This window comes from Spermophilus citellus, assembly GCF_964194105.1.
Source record: "Spermophilus citellus genome assembly, chromosome: 2".
NCBI lineage: Eukaryota > Metazoa > Chordata > Mammalia > Rodentia > Sciuridae > Spermophilus > Spermophilus citellus.
This window is the reverse complement of record NC_138183.1, coordinates 152,506,180-152,534,129: the sequence shown is the minus strand read 5'-3', so window position 1 is coordinate 152,534,129 and position 27,950 is coordinate 152,506,180. Positions and strand designations below refer to the sequence as shown.

The 27,950-nt window shown below is 46.7% G+C and overlaps 2 protein-coding genes across 4 annotated transcripts in view; one reads left to right on the top strand and one right to left on the bottom strand.

Moving 5' to 3' along the window:
- Positions 1-448, top strand: part of RNF214 (ring finger protein 214) — a 32,588-nt gene extending 32,140 nt beyond the window's left edge. For all 3 annotated transcript variants that reach the window (XM_081271070.1, XM_081271071.1, XM_081271069.1), the window contains exon 15: positions 311-448. In XM_081271070.1, the coding sequence (XP_081127196.1) occupies positions 311-376 (66 nt within the window). In that variant the 3' untranslated portion in view covers positions 377-448. The remainder of the gene's footprint in view (positions 1-310) is intronic.
- Positions 449-4,732: 4,284 nt separating this feature from the next.
- Positions 4,733-27,802, bottom strand: BACE1 (beta-secretase 1). The gene is made up of 9 exons (XM_081271101.1): positions 27,069-27,802; positions 10,671-10,759; positions 8,924-9,140; positions 8,275-8,412; positions 7,543-7,677; positions 6,509-6,610; positions 6,017-6,166; positions 5,584-5,755; positions 4,733-4,982 (listed from the first exon to the last, which is right to left on the bottom strand). Exons 1-9 carry the CDS (start codon positions 27,327-27,329, stop codon positions 4,741-4,743), a joined length of 1,506 nt encoding a protein of 501 aa, XP_081127227.1. The 5' UTR covers positions 27,330-27,802; the 3' UTR covers positions 4,733-4,740.
- Positions 27,803-27,950: the final 148 nt, after the last annotated feature.

Sequence of the window (27,950 nt, the reverse complement as noted above, 5' to 3'; positions counted from 1 at the left end):
CTGAATAAGGTGATGGGTATTTCTGAGGGTGATGTGTTAGATGAAAGCTCATCACAGATCAAATAGATCATAAGAAGTAGCAACTTAACAAAAAGCAACTTCATGAGTGCCCTTAATAGCCGAGTTCCTGGTCCTTGTAAAAAGGACAGGTTCATCTGCTCTGAAGATTCTTTTGAGAGTAAGAGCCATTGAAATAGCCTGTTTAGTCTCCCACAGAAAGAACTTTTTTGACTTAAATCTTGTTGAACTTTAATGGCACTCTCTATTCCCTTCTCAGATAAATCTGAGATGTGTCTCTCTTTCTTTCCAGTGTATCAAATTCTGGGCCCAGACCAACACAAATGACACTTGTCCCTTTTGTCCAACTCTTAAATGATGGACCTGACTGGGGAGGAAGAAGAGGAAAACTGATGTGAACAGGAAGCGCGGGTTCAAGATTTCTAAAACTCTATATTTATACAGTGACATATACTCATGCCATGTACATTTTTATTATATAGGTAATGTGTGTATAGAAAGTCTGTATTCAAATGTTCGTAAATGAAAGTATGTATATTATGCAGAAACAGTTCAATCCCCCTCATCTTGCAATTCTTTTGGGGGTTACAGATTATAGGGAAGATGATGTTTAATTTGGCCTTGAAATGTGATATCCTTGCCTGGGGCTGTTATCAAATACATCTAGGAAGCTGCTGTTGCTCTGAGGCCATCCTGCTTTGGTTTGGCTCAGCCTGTAGTTCATTTCCTTAAGGCTCATGTATGCAGATTTGAAGCCTGGTGCTCACCTGCTGTCCAACCAGATGCCTTGCTTACTGAGAGCCTTTGTAAGCCTCAGTGTTGTTCTAGTCACTCCACTTCAAATGAGTGAAATAAGACTCTCTGATTGAGGTAAAAAATGTAACCCTAATAGTTCAACTCTTCATTGAATATTTTACTGTGTTAATGCTCATTATTTATACATAGACATTAGGTTTACAGAATATTCTGTTTTACATCAGCAAAATTCACAGTCCAAGAATAACAACCACATAACCAAGTCCCATTTCCCCTGCCAGCTTCTGTCCAACCTACTTTCTGGATAGAAATTAGCACAACCCACAGGTTTTTCATGGGGTAAGCCTTCCCTGGCTACTGTTGGCTTGGCTTCTAGTCTAGTTCTGACAGGCCACCTTGTAAAGTCCTCACCCCTTCCATTTCACTCTGGTCTCCTAGTCTAGCTAACCCCCCTCCCCCCCGAAGGTTAAGGCAGTTGGTTCACAACCAAGTTGTTTGGTGACCTTGGGTGAGCTCCAGACAGGCACTGGGGTGAGGAGGTGTCTGTGCAAAATTACTTGCAAAATGATCTTGGGATGCTGGGTTTTAATTTCCAAAGCAAGAAATGTATGGGGGATGTGTTTCCTGTCCTGGGAAAAATGGAGACCAAAGTGATATGAAGAAGGGAGGTGGGATTTCACATTTATAAATCATTTGTTCTGTGAATATCTATCTGGAACAAGATCATTTTTCCACCTCTGCTTACTGAGCACTTCTGGCTTTTAGGTTTTATACCTGCGAAGGCTGTGACTCTCTTAGAGCTTTGAATCTTTTCCTATCCTTTTATCTTTATTCCTTCAGGAAATGGCTTTTGCTCCCTTCTCTTTTGGAGTTAAGCAAGTAAAAACTGAGTGTTAATCAAAAAAAAAAAAAAAAAAGTCTCCAAAGGAAAGACATCATTATATTACTGGCAACTGATTTTTCCTGTTGTGGAACCTGGAAATGCTTACACTGGTCTAGCAATATGTGTCAGGGAGGCAAAGACGTTTCCTTTAGGATCCAACTAAATGCTCTCGTCTTGATACCATTTTCCTTTGTCTTTCATTCTCACCTATTAGCTCATGGATGAATTCTTCCTCTTTTCTCTTGCCTTACTTGCCCAGGTTTATAGACCAGCATCAGTGTAAGAAGCTGAACTTGCTGGGATCTTGTAGGGTGATTTGAATGGCCTGAGTACTCAACTCTTCAGAGGTCAGATGACCTACTTTCTTTGGTTAATAAATATCACTGCCTCCAGTTTGGTACTGACATTACAGGAAAGGTGGCAAAATGGAAGACCAGTTCCTTTTTGTTCTTTTCATTTGGGAGGATTAAGTTTTTATCTTATAATTTTAAGATTTTCTTTCCCCTCAACTTTTTAGCAGCCTTGGGCTACCTGTAAAATCTTCTGGTGTCCCCAGAAAATTTAGAAGTTAGAGATAGGTGTAAGGGATATTCTTTCTTTTCCAAAAAATCTTTTGAAGCCAAAGGAATAGAGAGAGAAGAAAGGAGGAATGGATCAGGGGCTTAGCTGCTTTCCCAGTGAAAGCCCCTGGGAAACCAACTCCAGCAGAGGGTGGGGGTTTCAGAGAGTTGTACATGGTGGCTAGGGCCTCATCATTGCTTTTTTTGTCTTCTTTGTTCAGGGTCAATCAGAAAGCAACACATTAGTTTTGGCCACCCCTGTTCTCCCTTCTCCCTCTGCCCACTGGCTTGTAGTGGTAAAAACCGTGCAGACCAAAGGCAAAGGCCCCCAATGCAGTGAATGGAGATGGGACAGTCATTTTTCAGAAGTAGAATTTAAAAATAGAGCTGTATAATACATATTTTTACAAGCAAGAAACTGTTGTCGAGATTTTTTTTTCACACTTAGAGTTCATAGTTTCAGTATAGTTCAAAGGAAGTAACTGTAAAAAGAAAAATAAGTGCAAGTTTTCTCTTAAAAAAAATAATAGGACAGTGGGACTTACTAATGAATGGGTTAAGTTGTATGCCCTGGAAAGAGCTGGGGAAAAGCCAGTTTCCCCAACATGGGTGGAAATTATAAAGCAGAATGTAGCATTTTCATTTCATGGTAGCAGTTCTAGAAGTTTATTTACACAGTAAGTTCTGAGCTGGAAGTGGACAGTCTCCAGTCTTCCTGTCAAGTCGTTATAGGTGTGGAACGTTCCCAGTCAGCCAAAGCAGCACCAAGTGCAGTGGGAGTGAAGAGAACCCAGATAAAAAAACTGTGACTCAGTATTCTTGTTTTATTGGTTTATGGCTTGTGGGCAACTGGCAGAGGCCAGCAACTCCAGAGGCCCTCCTTATATTTCCCTCTCCCTCATCAAATAATTCTCTACTTGCTAGGTACCCTGCCTGGCAGCAGTATGTAGACCGGATAGGATGCAGTGGGTATACTGGGAAAACTCAGCTCTTCCCACTAACACTGGTATCATAGTCTACTGTGTTAGAACTGATAGGGAGAAAATGAACTTGGTCCCCACTGCCTAACCCAAGAACCAGCCTGGGTACCCATGGGAGTGGGGAGCAGAAAGCAGGATAGGAGAAAGGACAGCCTCCAACAAAGGAAAAGTGGTGAAGAAAATAAGGAAGCCTGAGGCTGCCATCCTTTCTCCAAGTAGCCTTGACACCAAAGGCAGTGGCTTAGAGCCAGAAAGCCCTCGATTGCTGAGAGTCATAGTATAATACTAGCCAGTGTGTGAAGCCTTAGTCAAATAAGTGGAGGGGCCATTAGAGAAGCAAAGAAAACAATAAAACCACTCAGTATTAATCTAATGATCTTACCACTTCTTACAGCTAAACAGGAAGAAATCTGGGCAGAGGTATAAGGCATCACTCCTATACCTGTTGAATGAATCTTCAGGATTCTGCTTTCAAGGATTAGATAGGAGAGGCCTTCTCTCTGTTCCTTTTAGCACCTCTGCTGCAAAGCTCCAGAGCAATAGGGGCCTTGGGGAGGGAGTGAACCTGTGACCAGGAAGATAATGCCCAGCCTTGTTAAACTCCAATTCCTCTCCCCTAGGACACCTGGGGCTTTGGGGTTTGGGGTGTTTCACTACCACCTATCATACATAGAGGAAAGGGGTCAGGAAGAGACAAGTGGAATTAAGGTAGAAATTATTTTGTTAAGTGGAACTTCTTCATGGGCACTTTTTAATCAAGAGAGCTTTAAAAAGAGCTCTTTGGCTAGATAAGCCCTTCTTCCCATCTCACTTTTTGGTCAGGCTGTGACCACAGAAACATTGAGAAATGACATCTGTCTCAGGAGATGGGCTTCTGTCTTGGAGATGAGGTCTAAAACTGGGACTGGCGAGTGGTTGTATCTCTGCCTTTCCTAGCTGTGATCCCAACTGCTGTACCCCCCCCTTCTCCTCTTTCTGACCACTCCTCATTTGTACAAATATTCCATCTAGTTGTTTTTTGTTTAATTCAAGAGGCAGTCTTTGTACCAGTGTTAGGCTTGTTTCTACAGTCCCTATCTCTAAAGCAATAGCAAACTGTGCATCTTCTCCTGCTGACTTTGGCCAGCAGGGAATGAGATTGGCCCTTTCTCTGCCAGGGTACCACAGAGACACATGCTGGGGTAACCTGGGTATAATGCCAGGACGTCTGGAAGTAAGGAAAGAATACTTTGGGTTGGATAATCTAAAGGGATGGTGGACAAAGGTTCAGGGCTGAAGTTTCAAGCAGCAGAATTTCCCATCTTGAGTTTTAGGTGACCAAGGGTATTCCTGCCACCAGAGTGCTTCTTTCTTCCCTCTCGTTTTCTACTAGTGCAAGCCCTGTAACCCACCTTGACGGCTTTTCCTTCTTTTTCTGCCAAGGCAGAGACATTTGGTGGGTGGGTGAGGGTCCTGAGGTGCTCTGGCCAAAGGTGCCATCTGAGTCTCCCGACTTGTGACCAAAATGTGGTCCAGGGGAATCTGTCTTCACCCACAGGCCTCCTCACTTTAGCAGGGAGATGTCATCAGCAAAGTCATCATGCTGATGGCGCAGGCAGCGGAGACAGCGCCACTGACACACCATGAGGCAGAGTGGCAGCATGAAGAGGGCGCAGATGGCAGCCATGACATAGGCTATGGTCATGAGGGTTGATTCATCTGTCTGTGGAATGTTGTAACCACAGTCTTCCATGTCTGGTGTGACAAAAGGTCCTTCCACCGCTGCCGTCCTGAACTCATCGTGCACTGGAGAAAGGACAGATGTGAATGGGTAGCTCTTGTTGTCACAGAGCAGCTACAAAAGACCTGCTGATAGTGACACCTTGAAACCAGCCTTGAAATTAGTTCTCCCTCCTGGAGTTATTTAGGAGTAGGTGGGAAAGTCAGGCCTGTCTCCCAGGGCCCTGCTTACCTATCCACTAGGAATGATACCCCAAAAGTAGTAGTTCTGGGTTGACCCAAAAGCTAGCCTCTTACACCCCTAGCACACTTGCCTACTGTATGAAATCTCACTACAAAACCTTGCCACCGTTCTGAAGTGGCATTCAGCCTTACTGTGGGGCAGCTGACAGCCTGCTGCCTGGCATTTAAAGCTTCCCAAGGTGTTGAGGCAGCTCTTGCTGCTCTGGCTTTCCAACAGCTTACCAGTCTAGGCAGGGAGTCACCAGGGGAGACAATCCAGAAAGCAACAACAACAAGAAATCCTCCATAAACACTGACACTAGTTTTCACACAACATGTTGATTTAGCTTGAGGTATCTGTTAACTCCCTCCCAAAGTAACAGGTGTCCTAACTGCTGACAGAATATGGACAGTGACCCCAAACCCTTGTTTCTGGTACTCTCACCATGGCAAGCGCTGACAGCAAAGCCAATTCGTTTCCGGGCCCGATCAAATACAACGTAGAAGCCCTCCATGATTACTGCTCCCATAACAGTGCCGGTGGATGACTGTGAGATGGCAAACTTGTAACAGTCGTCCTGGGACGTGGCCACGTCTTCCACCGGCCGCAGGTATTGCTAGGGTAAGTAAGCAATCAAAGGTTAGAGGGTGTCTTCTTTGCTCTCTCCTTCCCCCCATCATTGCCCTCTAGGTATCTCTGCACTTAGCTCTTCCCTCTGCTATCCCTGAGTGCTAAGGGGATGGGTTTTTCCAAGAACTTTTTGTCACTGGACACTCATTGGTTTTGTCTTCCAAGTATAAAACCATACCTGTTTTCCATCTCCCAATATGTACTTTGTCCTCTTCCTCTGATCCACCACCTCAGATTGGGGACATACCTGTGGAAGGATGGTGATGCGGAAGGACTGATTGGTGACTTCACCCATCAGGTAGAGTGAGATGACGGGGAAAATGTTCCAAGGGGTGGTGCCTGCTTGCCAGCATACCAGTTGCTCCCCTAGCCAAAACCCATCTGGAAACTTCTCTGTCTGTGTTAACAAGAAAGGAATAACAGTGAGGAATCGGCCTCTCCCGCTGTCCTTCCTCTCCCACTCTCTTTCCTGTCCCATTTTCATAGGACATTGACTGGGCCCTTTATTTACTTCTCTAGGGAAATATCCAAGGTAGGGAAAGGTGAACTGCAACAAAGGTAATCGATTTGTACTGGAGGATTGTATCAAGAGCAACAGACCCATAAAGGAGAGCAGTTGTTAAGAGCTTTGAGTGGAAAGATCTAAATGAGACATCTTGACTCTTGCTGAGAAATGCAACTCTCACTGGCTTCCTCTGAAACTGTGACATCTCTTATACCCTGTTCTTAGTCCACTGACCGAGGAGGCAGCTTTGATGGATTTGACTGCAGCTTCAAATACTTTCTTTGGCAGACGAAGGTTGGTGGTGCCACTGTCCACGATGCTCTTATCATAGTTGTACTGAGAAGGAGAGGAAAGGGTTAGAAGAGTTTTTGATGCCAGGCTCTAGGCAGAGTTGGAGAGGTGAGTTTGATTGCTTGGAGCCTTTCCTGGGTTGGCATCCTGGCTTTGCCACTTCATGTATGTACCTCCTTGAGCCAGTTACTTCTGTGCCTAAGTTTCCTCATCTCGAAAATGAGGATGCTAACCTACCTCAGGGGTTATTGTAAAGATTAACTAAATTAACTCACTGAAAACTCTTAGAATGAAGCCCAGCAGACAGGAGGCATTCACTAAATGTTGTACAATTGCAGATATTCTCCAATCTTAAAAATAATTTTGTTTAGTGCTTTTTAGTTTGTCATAGTACTAATTTACCATACATAAGAATCTAGGGAAGGAGACCCAAATGGTTTACCTAGCATTTGTTGGGTACTGCCAGCCACTGAAGACACTTTCTTGACCTTCTCCATGATCTTTGAGAAAGTTGTTTTTACCTCTGTTTTGCAGATGAGGAAACTGAAAACACTGAATAGTAACTAGCCTAAGGGCACATATTTAGTAAATGGCAGAACCGGATTCAAATCCAGGTCTTTGGCTCCAAAGCTGGACTCTTCTATTATGGCATATGACACTGCCTCGCAAATGGTTTGCCTGAGACCATAAAGCTGGCCAGTCAGTGAAAAGAGTCCAGACAGGGACTAGGTCCATGCTCTTTTTATCACTAGACCATAAGCCCCATGATCTCTGTAAAAGTGCTGTGCCCATCCCTGGCGCCTAACCTCAGGTCCTGCTCTGTGACCCTTAAGCTTCTGATTTCTAGACCTAGCCTTCAACCTCTCCACAGGTCCCCTACCTTTGCCTCCTTGTTCCAACCCCATAATGAAAAGCCACTCCTTACTGTGGCATCTATCCCATTCACCTCCCCTTGGCTGCCCACTTGGTTTCATTACCTCCTTGCAGTCCATTTTCAGATCTTGTCCATTGATTTCCACCCGCACAATGATCACCTCATAATACCACTCCCGCCGGATGGGAGTGTACCAGAGACTGCCAGTGTACAGTGAGTGGTCAATACCCCCAATGATCTAGGAGAAGAAGAGGCAGGTATCTGTGTGTCTGTCTGGAGGAAGAGCAAGCCACCCAGAAACCAAGCAATAAGATCAGGCATTCCTTGGGGGTGGCAAAGCCCTCCACAGATGACCTTTTTCATTTTCCTGCTTCTAATCAAATCATGCCCCAAAGCGATTTATAGTTTCTCAAGTGTGTTCAGGGAAAGAGACTTTTGCTATAAAGTTATTTAAACCTAAACTGGCAGAATAAATGTTGAATGGATTGATTATGTGCTTCAATTATGAGTTTTATCTTCTCTGCTTGTTGGAGAACTATTCACCATTGTCCTAATTAATTAATAAATAGCTTAAACTGCATGTATCTCTTGCCTTCTGATCATCAGACTGAGTAATCTGAATTCAATAGGTCTTATTTTCATTTCCTTTGAATATTCCTAATTCACATCCCAGGTTTACCATAGATGCCTTGAGTTCTTTCAGGAATAATGCAAGGATGAAAATAATGGCTCTTGATTCTAAGTGGTAGAGATGACTGTGTTGTAACCTAGAGGGAGGGGGGCAGATGGCACCTATCTCTCCCAGTGCCAGGACTTCCTCTGAGGACCTACTCACCATACTCCCTCCGACTGAGGCCAGCACCTCCGACTGGTTGAGGGGGAAGCCAGTGCCACAGAGCTGCAGGGAGAAGAGGTTGGGGACGTGGGTTTGCTTCACCAAGGAGTCAAAGAAGGGCTCCAGGGAGTCGTCGGGCTGTGGCAGAAAGAGACAAGGAGTGAATCCTCACATGCAAGACCCTAGTGGACAGAGGCCAGTTTTTGCCTATGCTGGAAGGCAAGAGCAAAAACTTGGGGATGTTCCTTGGGAAAGACAATGTTGAGGCACTGAGATTTGCCAGAGAGAGGGTAGCAAGAGACACTGGCAATGCAAACAGGAAATCATGGCCCACAGCCAGAGACTCTTTCATCCTTGTATGCCTGATCTACTTCAGATTTATGGGGGCCTCTCATTTTTAATGATCCTAAAATTCATAGAAACCACAACCTATTCCTGTACCTATAAGAGCTGCTGTCACTTTAGTTCTGCCCTCCGTATGGCTGAAATTAAGACTACCACCCTACCCCTGCTTGGTAACACTTCACACTGACATGTATCTATCTTTGGGTCTATTCTTCTCCCTTCTTTCTCCTAATTCCTTTCCCATATGGCAGGTAGCATGCAACATGCAGACTCAGTGTGTAAGGTCAGGCCTTGTCTCTCTCACCCTGGCGATCTCCGCATAGGCCAGCCCCAGGATGCCCTCCCAGTTGGAGCCATTGATGAAGAACTTGTCTGATTCAGTGATGGCAGCAATGTTGGCACGGACAGTGACGTTGGGACCGTGAGGGATGCTCACCAGGTCGGTACCCAGCTCTCCCTCCCACTTGCCCTGGGTGTAGGGCACATAAACGCCCTTCCGGAGGTCCCGGTATGTGCTGGACCTGTGGAAAGGAGGCAGAAATCTGTAGATGCAGAACCACAACAACTGGTATGGAGATCCACCATCAAACCTACTGCCAATGCCATCTTATCTCAGGGACATCCTAGAATCTGCTGTCAGGCTACTCTGTAGAATATCCCTAGATTCCTCACCCAGAAAAAAAATTATAAAGTGATCTTATAAAAAGATGAGGGGAGCTATTGCCAGGGTGTGCTGTCCTGTCTCTGTAGTGCATATTCCTGGATCTGGAGCTCAAGCCTGTGAAGAACAAGCTGGGCTTTGTGGATTGTGTCTGCTGTTGTGCTGCTGCTGCAGGGACAGCTAGCAGCATCTCTTTCTCCCCCTGATTCCAGCAGGCTCCCACAGAAAAGGAGCCATTGACTCACTTTCTGCCTTGGGACCCAGTGGTACCATCTATATGATGGAGAAAATGCCAGGCAGGGTGAGTGTGGAAGCTTGTAGCAAGTTCTTTTAGAGGAAGGATTTGCACAAGCCTCTCAGCAGAGCTGCTAGGCATTGCACACCACCTGGTGAAGCATTCTTATCAACAAGCATGCCACTAGCCAGGGCTTGAGTGGGAGCAGTGATGGATTGGGATGAATACCTGAATGCCCTTTCATTGCTCCTACCCCTGTCCCTCTCCAACTGTTTGTTTAGGTAGGGATGTTAAAAGAGAAGGGGGCCAAAGAAGGCAGGAACTGGCACCTGCCTGGAAGTCTAAGGTTAGGATGCAAGCTTCTACTTTCATCCTCACACAAGTGACTCAGATATTAGATGCCTTCTTGCCATTTCCTCATAATGCCTTATGTATGTATGTATGTATGTATGTACGTATGTATGTATGTATGTATTTGTGGTGCTGGGAATCGAATCCAGGGTCTCATGCTTTGGAAAGCTTGGAGGCTACCACTCTACCACTAAGCCACATCCCTAGCCCATAATGCCTAAAGGGGGCCTCCAGATCTTTCTCCACTGCCTTTCTGACCTAAAAACTCACTCCAACCTCCCTTTGACCAGTGAGCTGGACCCAGCTGGTGGCACTCTGTGTGGTCCATGGAAAAGACATTGTAGCTTTCAGTTCCTGATATGGGTCCAGGCAGTGGGGGTTATGGAAAATTCTTTCACGTCCCTGAACCATGCAAAGCCACCTGCAGTGGTCCCTGGGTGAGAACAGAGCAAAGGGAGCTAACCACTGCACACTTTCAGCCTAGCTTTTGCTGCTATTGTCAGAAAACTGTGAGCCACTGACAGCACTGGGTGAAGCCTCCCTCGCCTCCCTGCTGAGATGGCTTGGGGAGCCATGGAGCATTCTGCCTCCTTCTCCTATAGGTGGCTGTCCTTCATATCACACTTTCCCTCAGTATGCCTCTTTAAACTCCCTCTTCACCCTTCTCCCCTAGCCACTGTTGCCTTCTTTTCCCTTCCCCTTCCCTGGCAGGAAGAAAGGATCTGAGGATCTGGTTTTTCTCTCTGCACCCCTCCCAACTCTCCTTGGGGAAGGTTCCTCCCCTGGGCTCTCCCCAGGACTCACAGCTGTCTTTGGTAGTATCGATGCAGGAAAGGGTGGGGGGCAGCCCCCACAGCAAAGTTGCTGCTGCCTGTGTCCACCAGGATGTTGAGCTGTCAGAGAAAGGGAAGAGAAATTCATTGTGGATAGACGGCTCTGGACTCAGCAGCCTTACGGCCCCTCACCCCACAGCCACATTTTCCTTTTGGGATGTCCAGGCTGAAGCATCCATGATGCAGGACCAGCCAGGCTGGCACCCACTGGTACCACAACCACAAACAGAACCTGGGGTCCATGGAACCTTCAGTTTGGCTTCAGAAATGTTGTGTCTGCTTCTGTTTATAGAATTGACATTTTCAATGTCATGAGAGCCACACTGGATGTGTGTCTTCACTGTTCCCATTTCTATCATCAGATGGCCTCTGCTCTCAGAAGCCTGTCCCTTTCCTCCTTTTCCGATTCTCCCAGGAAGAAGCCTTGTGTACCCCACCCCTACCCCAGCTCATAGAAAAGCTGTTCCAGGAGATGGCACAGGTAAGGGTCCTAGGAGGACACATATTGCCTGTGTATTTGTGACCCTGCCCTCCAGAATGTGGCTCCCCTTCTATCTCAGAATTTCATAGGAGGCCTATATGTCCTATTGTCAGAAATAATGGAGAACCAGGAGCCACATATGATGTCTTGGTGAAAACCCATCTTGTGCGGGCCCTGGTTTGGGCTGCATGGACACAGACAGCAGTCTTCTTGGTGCTCCTTGCTGTGCAGTTCCTAGCATTTCTTTTACCTTGTTTTTTTCCTCCTCCTCTTAAAACTGAGTCCTCATAATTTTTTTTTTAACCAGAGATTAACTCAGGGGCACTTGACCATTAAGCCACAACCCCAGCCCTATTTTGTATTTTATTTAGAGACAGGATTTCACTGAGTGGCTTAACATCTCACTTTTGCTGAAGCTGGCTTTGAACTCTTTTTTTTTTTTTAATATTTTTTAAAGAAAGAGAGAGAGAGAATTTTTTTAATATTTATTTTTTAGTTTTCGGCAGACACAACATCTTTGTATGTGGTGCTGAGGATCGAACCCGGGCCGCACACACGCCAGGCGATCGCGCTACCACTTGAGCCACATCCCTAGCCCGGCTTTGAACTCTTGATCCTCATGAATGGCTGGGATTATAGGCATGTGCCACTGCAACGGCTCTCATAATTTTTTTTTTTTCTGTTCTAAGAGGCTTGAGCCATTTTCTGTCCCTATTGAAAGTTTAAAAACCAAAGAGCATGTTCTTTCTTTTGAAATCCAGAGAAAATCTGAACAAATCTTCTAGATTCATTCACTTATAGTTATTTTCATCACTGATTTTAGAAGTCACTTAACTAAACAATAAACTAACAGACCTCGGCTACCTTTACTATAGATAACACCTCATTCACCTTGTTAAGGATTAGATTGTTTTTATTTAGCCTTGTGTATCAAACTGATTGAAACCACCAGTCCCTTTATTTGAGCCTGCACAGGTGTCTACTATGTGATCTTTTGACATCAGAGGACCAAAACTCCACTCTCAGATATGCTAATATCACTGTTTTCCATGCAGTCTTCAAGTTTGCACAGACCACCTATTCCTTCACTTTACTTACCTCCACACCTTTCCTGAACCTCAGACCACCCTTGTGTTAGTCAGCTTTCTGTTGCTATTACAAAATACCTGAGCAAATCAACTTAAAAGGTGGAAAGGTTTATTTTGGCTCACGGTTTGAGAGGTTTCAGTCCATGGTCACTTGGCCACCTTGCTTTGGGCCAGTGGCAGCATGATGTACGTGTTGGGAATGTTTGCAGAGATTGTTCATCTCACAGAGGACAGGAACCAAGACAGACAAGGAAGGGCCATGATTCAAATATCCCTTTCCAAGGAACATGCCCAGTGACCCAAGTTCCTTCTACTAATTAGGCCCCATCTCCTAAAGTTTCCACCATCTCCCAGTAAAAACATGCTGAAGACTGAGATATTAACACATGGGCCTTTGTGGGAACATTCCAGATCCAAACTATAGCAACCCTGTTTCTTTATCCCACAAACATCCTTCAACTCTGTCACATTTCACTGCCTTGTGAATAAAGTCTTGGTTGTTTTATTTTGTTTTTTGGTATTGGGATTGAACCCAGGGACACTTAACCACTGAGCCACATCCCCAGCCCTTTTTTTGTATTTTATTTAGAGACAGGGTCTTGCTGAATTGCTTAGGGCCTCACTAAATTGCTGAGGCTGGCTTTGAACTTGCAATCCTCCTGTCTTAGCCTCCTGAGCTGCTGGGATTACAAGTGTGAATATACTCTTTCTCTTTGGCAAAATTCATCACTTCAGTGATTGACACATTGCATGAAAGGTACAACGTCCCGGCTCAGTAACACTCTGATGGTCTGACCCCTCCTCAGTCAGACCAGAGCCATTTTTTGTGAGAATCTACTGTGTTCTCATGAGGCTCCTGTCCTCCAAAAATGGTAATATGTAAATTGAATCCCCTTCTTGCCTACTTTTCATGTTCAGCACCTCAGCTCCCCCCCACCACCACCTTGGGGCCTTTATTTCTGTACCCTCTATCAATGCAGTGAAATCAGCTGAGTTCTGGTTTGGTGCAGGCTCTGACCTTGTCACCTTGTGCAGGTCACTTCTTCTCCAGCTTCAGTTTTGTCCTCTGCCAGATCCTCTCCTGGCTCCTCCCTGCTCTCTGTGGTGCCTCTGTGGCTGTGCTGACTGTACCCACCCCCAGTGCCTGCTTTGACTTCCTGGCCTCCAGCCTGTCCCCAAAGCCTGCTTCTCAGCCCTGTGCCCCTGCCTCCTTCCCAGCCCCACACCTCTGGCTGGTTTCCCATTTCCCTCCCTGCCTCCTCTCGGCTGCCTCTCCCTCTCTCTGGTCTCTGGGCAGCCACCAGCTCCAGCTGCTGTGCTTTCAGAGAAAATCAATAGAACTGGGAGACTCAGCAGTTCAGATTTCAATCATCCAGGTTAATGATTTAAAAAAAAGGCTTCTTCACCCCGCCTCCCCAGGACCTCCTTCAACTCTCAGCACCCGGGGTGGGCCTCATATCACAGGGCTCTCTGCTATTACTGGATCCCAAAGAGAAAGGGGTCTCTTTCCTACACAGTCCCTGTAGTAGCCTCTGCAAGGTGGTGGTAAGGGGGGATTACCTGGAATGTGTGTGCCTGGCCCGCTCTAGCAAACATGGCTATTTCTTTACAGTGGAATGAAGGGTTTTTTTTGTTGTTGTTTGTTTGTTTGTTTTTGGTTTTGATCCTGGGGATTGAACCTGAGGATGCTTTACCACTGAGCTACATCCCCAGCCCTTTTTATCTTTTATTTTGAGAGGTCTTGCTAAGTTGCTGAGGCTGGCCTCAAATTTGGGGACCTCCTGCCTCAGTGACCAGAATCTCTAGGATTACAAGCATGCGCCACCGCTCCCAGCTGGAATGGAATTTTAGTGTGTGTGGTGGGGTGTGCTCCTTGTCTCCCTACTCCCCTCCTCTCCTCTCTCTGCAGGTTACTGTGTTCCCCATCTTGAGGGCTTCCTGATCCCCTTCCAGTCTCAGTCTTTCTATTCCTTCTAAGGAAATTCTTCCTCTTCTACCTCAAAGGGGGCCAAGCCCAGGAAGGAACACCTGCCACTCCTGTCCCCCTCACTCACCCCCACGCCAGGATTCCAGGCCCCCCACTGTTCATTCTCTCTCTCTCTCTCTCTCTTTCTCTCCCCACACTCTTAAAAAAAAGGGGGGGGGGAGGACCAAAATAAACAGTAGAGATTCCCTCTGGAGCAAATGTCTGACTCTTTGCCCTTTGCATGTGGTCCTGCTTCTGAGAGAAGTCATTTCTGGTCCTGTCGTTCAATATGTCTAGCTGAGCCCTCTGGGCTCTCCCTGGAGACCTCTCTCCCTTCCCACTCCAGTGGAGGCCTTTTTCAGGGCAGGGATGTGGAGGTAAAGGAGCTGAGCCACCACACTCATGGACACGGCCTCAGGGGCAGCCCAAGAGGGAAGTAAGTAGTGGAAGTTTTACCTTGTTATTCACAGGAGGGGATTGTTAGATGGGACCATCCTCATCTCCACAGCCAGTCATACCAGCCTGCCTGCAGCTGCCCCAGCCCATCCTTCCCCTCAGCTGTCCCTCCTGGCTCAGCCTCACCTTAGCTCTGGAGCCAATTCCCTTCTCCTTTCTCAGGCACCTACCCAATTAATGATGTCTCTTCCCTCAGGTAGATTCAGCCATCATGTCATCCCACACCCCCAACACCATCAATTCTGGATTCTTCTACTGGCCTTTACAAATGCTTGAGTCTCTTCATTAAAAAATAACAAAAAACTTCCTTAATCTCACACCCGCCTCCAGCTACCCTCTTTCTCCTCTCCTTTCATAAGCCAAGCTGTCTTCATTTTTTCACCTCCTACTCATTCCTCAACCCATTCTAAAACTGGGTCTGCCTCCAGCCTTCCACTACCAAACAGCCCTTACTACAATTACCAATGATTTCATGTCATCAACACAAGAGAGTTTTCTCAAGTCAGTCTCGTCTTACTCCTCAGGTCCTCTCTTCTCTCTCTTCTCAGGCTCACATCCCAAGCTTGGGCTTCTTCCTCTCACACCATCCTCTCCCCGCTAAGCATCTTGCCTGGAACTCCAGGACCCCTAAGCTGCTCCTACTTCTGCTGCTGCTTCTGCTTCTTTTTTTCATCCTCCTGCTTCAGCCTCCTGACCCCCTAAGCTTCTAATGCTTACTCTTTCCTCTCTATTGAGTTCTGAATGCTCATACTGAAGTGTCTTAAGACACATCAAAACCAGGATGTCCAGAGCTGACTTTACACAGTCCTTCCCATCTGGTCATCTTCCAGTGTTCCCTGTATCAGTGAACGGCATTACCATCCATCTATTCTTTAAGGCAGTAACTCCAGAGACAACCTAATACCTCTTCTTCTTCACATCTCTTTCCAGTGCACCAGCCAGTCCTGTCCAACTAACGCCCTCCACATTCTTGAATGTATTCATTTTTTGCAATCTCTTTTGCCACTCCTAGGACAAGCTATCATCATCTCACCCTGGAATAGCACAGTGGCTTCTCAGCTGGTCTTGGTATATCCACCCTGTACCTCTCCAGTCTTTTCTGCAGCAGAAGTGATCTTTTTAAAATGTTAACTTGAGGGGGCTGGGGATGTGGCTCAAGCGGTAGCGTGCTCGCCTGGCATGCGTGTGGCCCGGGTTCTATCCTCAGCACCACATACAAACAAAGATGTTGTGTCTGCCGAAAACTAAACTAAAAAATAAATATTAAAACTCTCTCTCTCTCTCTCTCTCTCTCTCTCTTTTAAAAAATAAAGTGTTAAGTTGACCAGGTTACCCTCTTAAGTCAATAATTGCCTTTTGCTATTAAAATGAAAACTTCACATTTTAGCATCTCCTACAAGGCCCTTCATGGTCTGACCCTGGCTGCATATCCAACCTATGTGTATCCCCTACCCCTACCAAGCCCTCTGCCCACCAGCCACACTGGCCTCATCTCAGTCTCCCTATCCACAGATGCTGTGGCACTGGCTGCTCACCCTGCCTGGACCATTCTTTCACTTGCAATTTTGTCTACTCACTGCCTGCTCATCCTTAAGCCTGAGCTCAAAAGAGACTTCCTCATGGAGAAAGACTAGGTCATGTTCTCTTATTCAAATGCTTCCAAAAAACTTGCCACTCTTGCAATTTCACAGTGATTCTCACCTTTCTTTGTATTTTTTTTTTTAACTAGGGGTTGAATTCAGGGGCACTGTAGCACCGAGGTACATTCCCAGTTCTTTTTTGTTTTTGTTCTTGGGTACTAGGGATTGAACTCAGGGGCAGTTGGTCACTGAGCCACATCCCCAGCCCTGTTTTGTACTTTATTTAGAGTCAGGGTCTCACTGAATTGCTTAGCACTTCGCTTTTGCTGAGGCTGGCTTTGAACTCAAGATCCTCCTGTCTCAGCTTCCCCAGACATTGGGATTACAGGCTTGCACCACCGCACCCAGCCATTCTCAGTCCTTTTTTAAAAAAAAAAATAATAATAATTTTTAGGCAGGGTCTCACAAGGTTGTCCAGGCTGGCCTTGAACTTTTGATCCTTTTGCCTCAGGCTCCTGAGTTGCTGGGATTATCAGCTTGTACCACTGCACTGGCTCTCTTGCATATATAATTTAAAAAAAAAATCCTCATTGTATCTCTATCGAGTATCACAGTACCTAGAAATAAGTATTTCTTGTATTAAGGAAAGAAATGGTGGCAGAGCTAATCCTGTCTTTTGGGGCTGGGGAATGATCCCTCAGTGAATCCCAGTCAGTGGCTGATTTAGGCTATAGGTGTGGCCTGGCTTAGACCTCCTCCTCTTTCCTGGCCCTGGCTTGACACAGGAGGCTTGTGTTCTTGCAGCCTGGAGCCCTCTTCTTCCTTGTCCCCTGGCCCAGGCATACCCAGCAGTCAGATGCCCAGGAGACTGTAGCCTGGGGTCAGGGCTAGGTCAGTGCCAATCACTTAACAAACAAATGTGCCCCTGGAGGTCTCTGAGGGAAGGTGGCTTCATGGGAAGTGCTAACAAGCCCCAGAGGGAAGGGCACACCTGCCTGGATTCACTCTGTTCAGCATATCTCTGATGATGAGACAGGAAAGTAACTGGCAAGTTTGGGATGAGCCCTTTGTTCCCCAAATCCCTCCCATCTTGATACCAGCTCTCCTCAACAGACAGGATAGCTGAGCTTCTCGTGGATGGAAAGGGCCTTCAGGAGGCATCTGTCCACTGTCCAGGAGAGGTGGGGCTTTTTTTCAATTTTGAATAATCTCTAGTTATTAAGAAGCCACAACCTAGGCTGAGGGTGTAGCTCAGAATGTTTGTCAGCATGTGTGACACTCTGGAACCAAAACAAACCCACAACTTTTCTTAGTAGACTATCCCAGGCTCTGACCACTTCTGCAAATCTTCATCCTAAAGAGGAAGTCTCTTTTCCTCTGTGTGGACCCCAGTGTCAATGAGGGAAATGATTTATATTCTTGTCCAACAAGCCTTTTAGCTAAAGCTGAAAAAGGAAACTGAGACCTAGAATGAGTGAGCAACTTAACCCATCTTACACAACAAGTCACAAAGCTAGAACAAGAATTTATTGGTTCTGCCCAACCTTCAATTGTGGTCTTCCATGTCCTTGACCTTCCTGTGTAGTAGATTGCTACACTGATGAATCACATGCCCCTGTATCCATGCCCTTGTGCGATCCCCTCTGATATTGACTCAGAGCTTAGCCATGTGACTTGCTTTGGCCATTAGGATATCAGCAAACCACACAGGAGGGGCTTGTTAGGCATTTGTGCACTGGGGATGGGCCTGAGATTCAGTGTGAAGCCACTCAGTCTTGCCTCTTTGAGGATGAAGGACTTCACAGAGCCAGAAAAGTGAGCCACATGAGTGAGCCCAAGTGAGACCTGTAGAAGAACCACAAGCCAAAACCCACAGAATTGCGAGAAATGACTCTTGTTTAAAGTCACTTACATTTTGGCAATTTGTTATTCTACATCTGATACCAACTATCTAAATTAAATCCTGGGACCCTTGACCTTAAGGTATCTGAACAGTTGTAGGTCAACCCCAGCAAACATCTCTTGACATCTCCCCTTTCCTCACTGTGCTTCTTGTGGTTTCCTAGTAGTAGAAGGATGATCTCACTTGTGCACCAGGGCATATGCTGTTTTCTTTGCCTGGAATGTTCTCTCCCTGTTGCCTAACTCCTGTTCAACTTTCAAGTCACAGTGAAACATCCCATCTCCCACAGGCCTTACCTGGTGCCCAAGCCAAGATGAGGCTCCTCCTCCTGCAGAACCTATGCTTCTCTGTCACAAACTCACTAAACCTTTAATCACTTATTTTATGATTGTCTGTCTGTCCCAGACTATGAATTCCACAAGGATAGAGAGCCATTTGTATCCTTATTACTTAATTATTCCTTGGTCTCAAGTAGGTACTTCATACTGATTTTTTTTTAAACTGACAGTAATTGCCTCATTTCCTGCAGTTAGTTCCCTGTGATCCTACATACTCCTGCTATTAATTCTCAGCCCCAGGGTGCACACAGGAGGGATTTTCAATCTGGCAGTATGCATGACCACTGAACACAGTGATTGTGACAACTGATGCCCCCCCAAATCCATGCTCATTGACTGAATGTCTGTCCAGGGCCCTGTGGTTCTTAAAGAGGTCCTGGTGGCTCCAGAGTGTCTTGGTCCCAGAGTCTTCTGAGTCAGATCCATCTGCTTTTCTCAGTGGATCTTCCCAGATCCAAACTTGACCAAGGCTAAGAGAAGGGGCGAGAAAGGATACGAGGAACCTAAAGTCAGCAGCCAAAGTTCCTGCCTCAAACAGTTCAGAGACTGGGTCCTGTCCAGGTTCCTCCCAGCCTGGACAAATCAGCTGACCCCACACAGATACACCTCTCATCCCAGACATATCTTCTGCCTGTCACTTTGTTCTCTATGTGGTCACTGGCAGTGGGTACTTGGGAGCATGAAGGCTTCCTAGTGTCACTTACCCCACCTTAGGCTAGTTTTCAAAGAATCCCAAGGTGTCAAGATCATTCTAAGTCAAGGTTATCTAGTGAAACCTTTCTCCTTTGGCCAGGATGCTCCCTTTCCCCCCAGCCTCTATCTCAACTCGACTAGCATTTGTCAGTGCTTCCTAGTCACACGAGATGACGGATACAATCAAAAAATGTCCCAGTCTCTTCTTAGAGAAACAGATCTAAGACAGTGGCTTTTAAAGATTTTTGCAGGGGGTGGTGCTGGGGATTGAACCCAGGGCCTTGTACACAATAACTATTAAATCTATCACTGAGCTGCATCTCCAGCCCTTGAGGCCTCTTGTGTACCTTCAGCCTCTGCAAACTCTACCTGGAAAACCCTGCTATACAAGGGAACACAGCAGCTATTAGCTACCTGCTTCTCATTGTCAGACAATAAGTCCCTCCTATTGTCTAACTTGTCCTACTCACAGATTTCAATGGCTTTAATCTCTTGGTCAGTTCTCAGTGAAAAAATCTGATGTCTGGCATAAGCCCAGTTTCCTCCCATGACATCTAGGTCATGCCCAGCACATAAGCTAACTTGCTTCAGCCATTAGAAGCTGCTAGAGCTCACTCCTTATGTTCCTTGGGAAAATCTCCATGGGCACTGGAAAAGATAGGTAGTGGTGTTCACCAACCCCGAGAGGCTAAGCAACAAGACAGCCTGGATACAATGGAGCTATAGTAGGCACAAAGAGGGTAGTTACAGGGTGATGGCAGTTGGGGAGTCTGAGGAAGGCTGGCATGAGAGAAGAAGGCGCTCAGCCAGCTTGTTCCATGGTTTTGTCAGGCTGTAGAAAAAATCACCTGAGCCTGTGTTCCATGATACCCCATGGGGGTGGAGGCAGTATCCCCCAGGACTAATGATTCAGTGTTTTCCTCAGAATTCCACCTCTCTCTTCTTAGGAACCACCTGACTACAGGACTTGAAGATGTGGCAGACAAGCATCAGTGAATGCTTTCTAGCCCTCTGGGCCATCCTGTCAGGAGACTCTTAGGGCAGCTCTGAAACCAGGAAAATGGTCTGGCTCCTTCCCAGAACTCTCCACTGCCCAGGCACCCAGGGGAGATGGCTCCCAGCAGAGAGACAAGTGAATTGTCAGGAATGGGGATTTCCCTGAGAGATGAGTCTCTTCCTGGATTTTCAATCAGAATTTTCTATTTAGGTCTTCATTGGCGATGCCCAAGAAGGGCTCCTGACTCTCTACCTTAGAGAGAGGGCACTGTCTTTCTCAACACTCCCCACCTCCAGATAAAATTCATGTTTACAGAGCTGGGAGGCAGAGGAGAAGTGTGTGAAACGATAGGGTTTTAGCAAAGGTCTCTGTGCAGCTGAGGCCCAGCCTGGGAAGGCCAGTGTAGTCACAAGCGCTGAGCAGGCTGCTCAGCAGCTAGGGGCTTTCCTAATTTGTTTAATTTGGAGGGTAGTTCTTTGAGTTCCATGGCTTTTAACCATTTTAATACATAATTTAAAAAATGAAATATAACCCAAAAGTCTACTGTGTAAAAATAATTTAAAAAAAAAAACAGAATTGTTCTGGGAGCATCAGGAGAATTGGAGCAGTAGGAGGTGGACAGCTTAGAGATAGGAAGGACGGGAGGTCCAGGTTCTTGCTTTATCTTTCTCCTAATCATCTACTTTTCCTCTGTGGTCCCTTTACAGAACCCTACAAGGCACAGTTTGAAAAACATTATGGAGGACAGAGAGAAAAAAGGGAAACCACTTGTCCCTTCTTGGTTTCTGAGATCCTGCAGCCTCATAATTTTCCACTTCTCTGAACATTTCTTTCTCCTTTGTCTATACCCAATATTCTTTCCATAATCACCTTTCTCTTTTTTCTCTCTATTCTAAGAACAAGTCCATTTGCTAAATTGGCTTCTACAACCACATTTGCAGGTGATTCCCAAATCTCCTTGTCCAGTTCTGACTTCTCTCCTGGTTTCCAGACCCCCATGGTCAGCTGGTGGAGGAATATACCCTCAAGGTCAGCATTCCAAGGTCAACCAACATGTTCAAGACTATAAAATGTGGGTCTGAATTAGCATCTGAACATGGAATCTAAAGGCTTGAACTCCAGCTGTGTTCCTCCTAGCTGAGTAACTTTGGGCAAACCACTTAATCTTTCTGGATTTCAATTTCCTTATTCCCAAAATGGGTATGCTAACACCTGTCCCTCATAATTGAAGTGGAAAAATAAATGTGGGAACTTAAACCATATTATTCTTTTAAAACCTTGTTCCTTTTGCTGTGTTCCCTGACAAAAAGTCAGAGGGGTTCAACAGAAAGAAGCCAACTTCTCTTCTTATCTCTCACCTCTTAAATCTCATAAGGGCAGAGAAGGACTGGTGGAAATAAGATGTGGATACTCGTGTCCTGAGAACCTTTCTTCCTTTCTGCCCTCACAGTCAGCACCTTCAGGCCCTTGTATCCTCACAGATCCTCGTCTCTCACTCTAGACTATCCAAGTCTTCCTCCACACTTATTTCCCTGGAGCTCAAATTAGGCTCCACTGTCCTCTTCTTATATTCCTACTAAGATTCCCAACTACTTCCAGAATAATCCCAGATTCTACCCTGCATCACAGTATCTCTACCACCACTTCCAACCTCTCACCATAGTGCATGCACCTCCCCTGCAGTGTCAATTTCCCACCACTTAGAGCAAAGCTTTCTCATCATTCAAGGCCATATTCACATATCAAGGCCATATTTGAAGTGCTTACTTTTCCAGCAAGCCTCTCCTATTACCCTGTCAGAAATGGCCGCTTCCCTTTGTGAACTTTCAAGACCCACTCTTCTTCCCTCTGTATCAAGTGCATCTGGTCTTATATGATGTTTATGTTTATAATTTATATCTTAGACCAAACTGTGAGCTCTCCAAGGGCTGAAATTAAGGCATTATTTTTTTCTTCTGTAAATAGTAAGTACTCAATAAACATTATTTGTTACATTGAATTGACTATCACCAAATTTCACTTCTAATTTATTATGATGTGTTTGGTCAGTGACGCTTTTCAGTGAAAAGAATAAAAACATGAGACGACATCCTTTTAAGTGAAAAGAATAAAAACACTTTCTCCAAGAACTCCCAATTCTGCATTTACTGCTGCCCATCAACAATTCTGTTTAGATGACTTGCAACATATTAATTCATTCACTTAACATTTTTTGGTGAATGTTCTGAGTTTGACACTGTCCTAGGTATTAGAAGGCAAAGATAGATAAGACACTACAAAATAAATAAATAAGATAAAAACAGCATTGTTCCTAAGAGCTTTTTTCCCCCAGTGCTGGGGATGGAACACAGGCCCTGTCTGGGCTATACAAGCACTCTACCACTGAGCTACACCCCCACCCAAAGAGCTTGGGAGTTTTATAAAGGAAACAAAACCAGTTATAACACATTATGACAAGTGCAGTGAGGAAGGCCCAAGCAGGTGTTAGGGGAGAATGGAGGATGAATGCTGGAGGTAAACTCATCTCTGCAAGACAGTGGCACAGTGGGAAGAACAAGGGGTGGAATAAGGTCTCAGCTTCCTATCTTCCCTCTGGCCAGTGGTTAATTTTCCAGAGCCCTCTCTTCTTCTGGAGGCTGTGAATAATAAAGATCTTTTTAGCCAGGCCCACCTGTAATCCCCAGTGACTCAGGAGGCTAAGGTATGAGGATGACAAATTCAAGGCCAGCCTCCTCACCTTAGCCAGATTCTTGTCTCAAAATAAAAAATAAAAGGGCTGGGACTGTAACTCAGTGGTTGCACACCTCTGGTTCACACACACACATATACACATGACCTAATATATTGTAGAAATTGTTGTAAAGGCAGTTGCACACACCTATAATCCCAGTTGCTCTGGAGGCAGAGGCAAGAGGATCCCAAGTTCAAGGCTAGCCTTAGCAATTTAGTGAGGCCCTAGGTAACTTAGGGAGACCCTGTCTCAAAATAAAATATATAAAGGGCTGGGGTTGTGGCTCAGTGGTAATGCACCTTTGGTTCAGTCCCTAGCACAACACACACACACACACACACACACACACACACACACACACGACTTTATATATTGTAGAAATTGCTGTAAATGTTGGGTGAGGTGGTGCATGCCTATAATCCCAGTGGTTCAGGAAGCTGAGGCAGGAGGATTGAGAGTTCAAAGCCAGCCTCAGCAACTTAATGAGGCCCTAAGCAATTTAGTGAGACCCTATCTCAAAATTAGTAATAAAAAGGGCTAGGGACGTGGCTCAGTGCTTAAGTACCCCTTAAGCACTGACTGACTGGTTTCAATCCCTGGTACAAAAAACGAAATTGCTGTAAAGGACAAAAAATGTATTTCTACATAGCATATAACAAAGTTCTTTGAAAATATAATTCTGCTCATGTTTTTCAAAAAGAAAAGAATTGAATAATGTAGAATTTATAAAAGAAACTCTGCATATACTCTACTAGTAAACAAAAGTATACATTTGTACAGCAGTACTCCTGGACCACGCCCTCCTGCCAACTTTCCTGTTGCCCTCTAGTTCACCCCAGAGTCCCCTCTCCAAATCATAGTTGCTGCCTTCTTCATCTTTCACAGCACTGACACTAGTCCTGCCCATCTGCCATGTAACATCCTCACAAGCTGGTGGTGGTTCCGTTTCCTCTCCCTCTTATCACAGCCTCATGCAATCCTAGTCATAGCACCTCACACCTGGACGGTTTTTTGACAGAGCCACCTGCTGCTTGTATTCGTGTTCTGTTCTGTTCTTTCTAAAATTCAAGTGTCTATTCCTAAATGATTGCTTTTCATATCATTCCTCTGCACAAATTCAATTTTCCCCTTATAGCTGAATGCCAAAGTCAAACTTTATTGCTTATTATTTAAGATTTTTTTAAAGTAATTTGGCTCTATCTTATTTACCCAAACTTATCTGGTCTCGGCACAAACCAGTAATATTAACTGGACTGGCTTTCTTCTGTCTCCTGAACAAATATGCACAAACCCAAACACACATAACTTATTCCCTCATTCATTGTGGCCTCTCCTAGTCCTTAAGTGGGTAGGATGGGAAGCAGCAGTCATAGATGGACAAGTAAGGTGCAGTTTTAGCGTGGTGGGAGAGGTGCCATTTCCTCATTAGGAATGGCCTCCCTTGGGCTGGGGATGTGGCTCAAGCGGTAGCGGCTCGCCTGGCATGCGTGCGGCCCGGGTTCGATCCTCAGCACCACATACCAACAAAGATGTTGTGTCCGCCGAGAACTAAAAAATAAATATTAAAAAAAAAATAAAAAAAGGAATGGCCTCCCACACCTATCCATCCTTCAAGACCATGTCAGGGCACGCCTCCTCTGGGAAGCCTTCCCTGATTCACTCATTATTTTATGCACATCTATAGCATATATCCCTAACCCTTCACTCTTTGTATTCCCATAAATCAGTGATTCTCAAGGTTGAGATACAAATGGGTTGGTCCCACTCTCAGAGATTCTGACTCCCTGAGTTCAGAGAGTTTAACAGGCTCTGATGACAGGGATCTGCAGACTATCACTTGAGTATTACCTTCATTAAGTACTTATACTTCATTTCCTTCCTAAGGTCTTTATGGGCAGAAAATCGGTTTTCCATCTCTTTGTGGATTAGCCCCCCAAAATAGAGAATGCTCTCCAAATTTTACTTTTGCTCGTTCACAGTGCTCTGCCGTCCATATTCTCATTTGTTGCTTACAACAGCCCCACAGGTAGGGAGAAAGCTCATCCTCACAGATTGCTATGAAGATCAAAGTAGCCACTGAGCAAACTGGCTGGCTTAGGCTCAGGTTAGGAGTCACAGAGTAATCCAGAGCTGCTTTACTGAGGAATCCCTGGCACAGCTCCTTGGGCTGGTGTGACTGACTCCCAGCCCACTTTTGTAGCTTCTAGCAAGGAGCAGGAAGGATCTGACAAGCATTGAGCAATTACTCTCTGCCAAGAGCTGGGCTGGGGGATGTATACATTGACTCTGGAGACCAGGGAAGTATAGTAACTGGTCCCCCAGTTTCACACCTGTAAAATATGGAGGGTCAAGTTTTCATGCCTCATTGTGTAGCATATCATAGAAGCGGAAGAGGTGGTCAGGCCAGTTAAGGAGAAAGTGAGGCAATATTTTCTGGAGGTCAAATATATGTCCAGATACATTGTTCTAGGTGTTTCTATCTACAGTCTCATTTAATCCTCACAATCATCTTGCAAAAGAAATCTCATTTCACTTATTTTAAAGACAAGCCATTGGCCTCAGTGAGGTTATATAATTTGTCCAGGGCCATGTAGCTGGGAAAAAGGAAAGCTGTGGGTAGTAGATAGAGCGGGGATTCCTTGTCTATCTGACCCCAAACCTCTTGTTGGTTCAGCAGCACAGCCTGCTCCATGCTCCACATGCCTCCTGCTTCCTGACAATGCCTAGCATTTTGTTTGCTTATGCTTTTAGGGCCTAGATTTAGGCACTGTCCTGGTCTCCACTCACAGATTTGAGACTACTTCTGGAGAAGTTTTGGTGCATAGAAAAGGGTGGGACGGGGGGTAAACGGGGGAGACCAGAATCTTGAATTCTGGAAGGTAGGACTGTTGGCACAGACTTAGGAAGGCTGGCTTCTGTCAAGTATTTGGAAGGTGAGGGTCCACAGTGCTCCTAGGTCCAGCATCTGAGTTCAGGGAAGCGTGGCTGTCTCTTCCCTCAACCCACACCCACCTTTCCACACCCACCATGGATAGGCTTCCCAGACATGGACATGACACAGATCCAGGGGTGGTTCACAAAGATGTGCGGGATCAGATTCAAGGTGACACACACCAGCATATGCAGAACCAATATCAATGTCCGCGTCCAGACTCATTCACCCATAGAGGAGGCAGATGTACGCAGAGGTCAGCCAGGCACCCCACATGGAGAGCTGCTCAAGCCCACACTACCATGGCATGCACACTGGCTGGGAGGGCACAACCTCCACCAGCTACCTTGGAGGTACCTTGGCAATTTTCAGTTGGAATGGGGATGGGGACAGTGGGCAGTGTTTTCTCCATCATTGCCATGCCCCTCTTCTGTGAAAGAAAACCTCTTTGAACGGGCTCAGACTCCTTTTCTACCAGTTGTCCTTTCTCCAAAGCTCAGTTCAGCTCCCCTCTGGCCTGTGCTTAGAGGCTTGGGGTGGGGGAGGGGATGGAGTACAGAGAGGAAAGAGAGTAGGATGGGGGAAGGGGACGGATGAAGGGGAGAAGGAAGGGACCTGGGGCAGGCAGGGGCCTGTTGGGGCTTCTAGGCTACTAGGTCAGGAGGGCCCTTCTTTGCTGCTTTTGTGGCAACCCAGACCATGGGAGGAAGGGGCTGATCCAACTAGTGCCAGGATTCCTTGGTCCTCAAGGAAATGAAGGTCAGGGCCTGGAATTCCTGGGAATGCCAGGGGAGAGGAGGGTTGGGTGGCCAGCAGCCACAGTGGTGGAATTTGGAGACTCCTCCTACAGCGCCAGAGGGGGCTGACACCTGTTATAGCGTCCTTGTGGCCTGGCCCCTTCCCCAGGCTACGCTCCCCCATTGACATGCTTCTTTTGCCCCCAAATTCTTCCTGAGGGGTCATGTGTATGACTGCGAGTGAAGGAAGGGCAGTCAGCCCAGGGGTTCTGGGATGCCAGAGGGGGCAAAGAAGGCAGGAAAGGGGGGCACTCGGGATGACTTCTGCCAACAAGATCCCAGAGGAATGGTTTGGGAAGGGGTCCCTCCTCCTGAAGGACCAGCCCATCTTAGCAGGGGACAGCCTGCTGCATTCCCGCCCGCCTGCTGTGCAGCAAGGAGGGCTGCCGCCAGCCCGATCAACTTACCGTTTGTGGGGGGCTTCCCACTGTCATCTCCACATAGTAGCCCTGGCCCGACTTGCCCCTCAGGTTGTCCACCATCTCCACAAAACTGCTCCTCCGGCCAGGCTCCTCTGGTTCCTCGTAGGTCTCCCGGGGCAGCCGCAGCCCCAGGGGGGTCCCTGCCAGGCCGCTGCGCAGGGGCAGCCGGATGCCAAGCTGGGTGCCATGAGCAGGCAGCACCCCTGAGCCCACCCACAGCAGGAGCCAGGGCAGGGTTGGGGCCATGGTGGGCCCGAACCTCCTGGGCTCCCTCAGGCCCACGTCTGTCCAAGTTGCCTGCTCCCAAATCTGGGTGGTGGCGGTGGCTTCTCTCAGGAGAGGGGGCTTGGAGGCATCAGGACTCCAGTGCCTGCAGGCCTCTCAACCAGTCCCCTGGTCCAGGCGAAGGTCGGCGAGCAGGAGAAATCTGCAGAGCACGAGAGGGGAACGACTGGGCTCCAGGACCTAGCTACATCTGGACGGCGGCAGCCAGCCTCAGCAGTGGGCTTGGGCCCCTCAGGGGGCTGGGAGGGGCGGGCATGGCAGGTTGGCGCCGACTGCTGTCCTGGTCCTTCTGGTGAAGTCGGCGGTGTTGGAAGGGGCAGGGGCTCCGGGCTCCTGCACTGCGTTAGCTGCTCAGGCCACCATAATCCAGCTCCTAGCTCCCAGCTCCTAGGCAGGCTGGAGAGGCGGAAAGACTTGTGGCGGCGGCTGTCAAAGCCAAAGGGTTTTCGCTTTTCCCTGGGATCGCTGGGAAGTGTAGTCTTTCCATGGCAGGCAGCCCAGCTTCCGGGGCTGGAAAGGGGTCTGGTATGCCCTCTGCCGAGGTGGAGTACACCTTGCAGCACCCTGGGGGGGAAGAGTTTC

Excerpts from the sequence above, each read along its gene's own strand:
- BACE1 (XM_081271101.1), bottom strand. The coding sequence starts at position 27,329 with ATGGCCCCAACCCTGCCCTGGCTCCTGCTGTGGGTGGGCTCAGGGGTG. Across the intron at positions 7,678-8,274 it reads CCTCAGTCGGAGGGAGTATG|ATCATTGGGGGTATTGACCA; the intron begins GTGAGTAGGTCC and ends TTCTTCTCCTAG. Across the intron at positions 5,756-6,016 it reads GCATCACCATCCTTCCACAG|CAATACCTGCGGCCGGTGGA; the intron begins GTATGTCCCCAA and ends TACTTACCCTAG.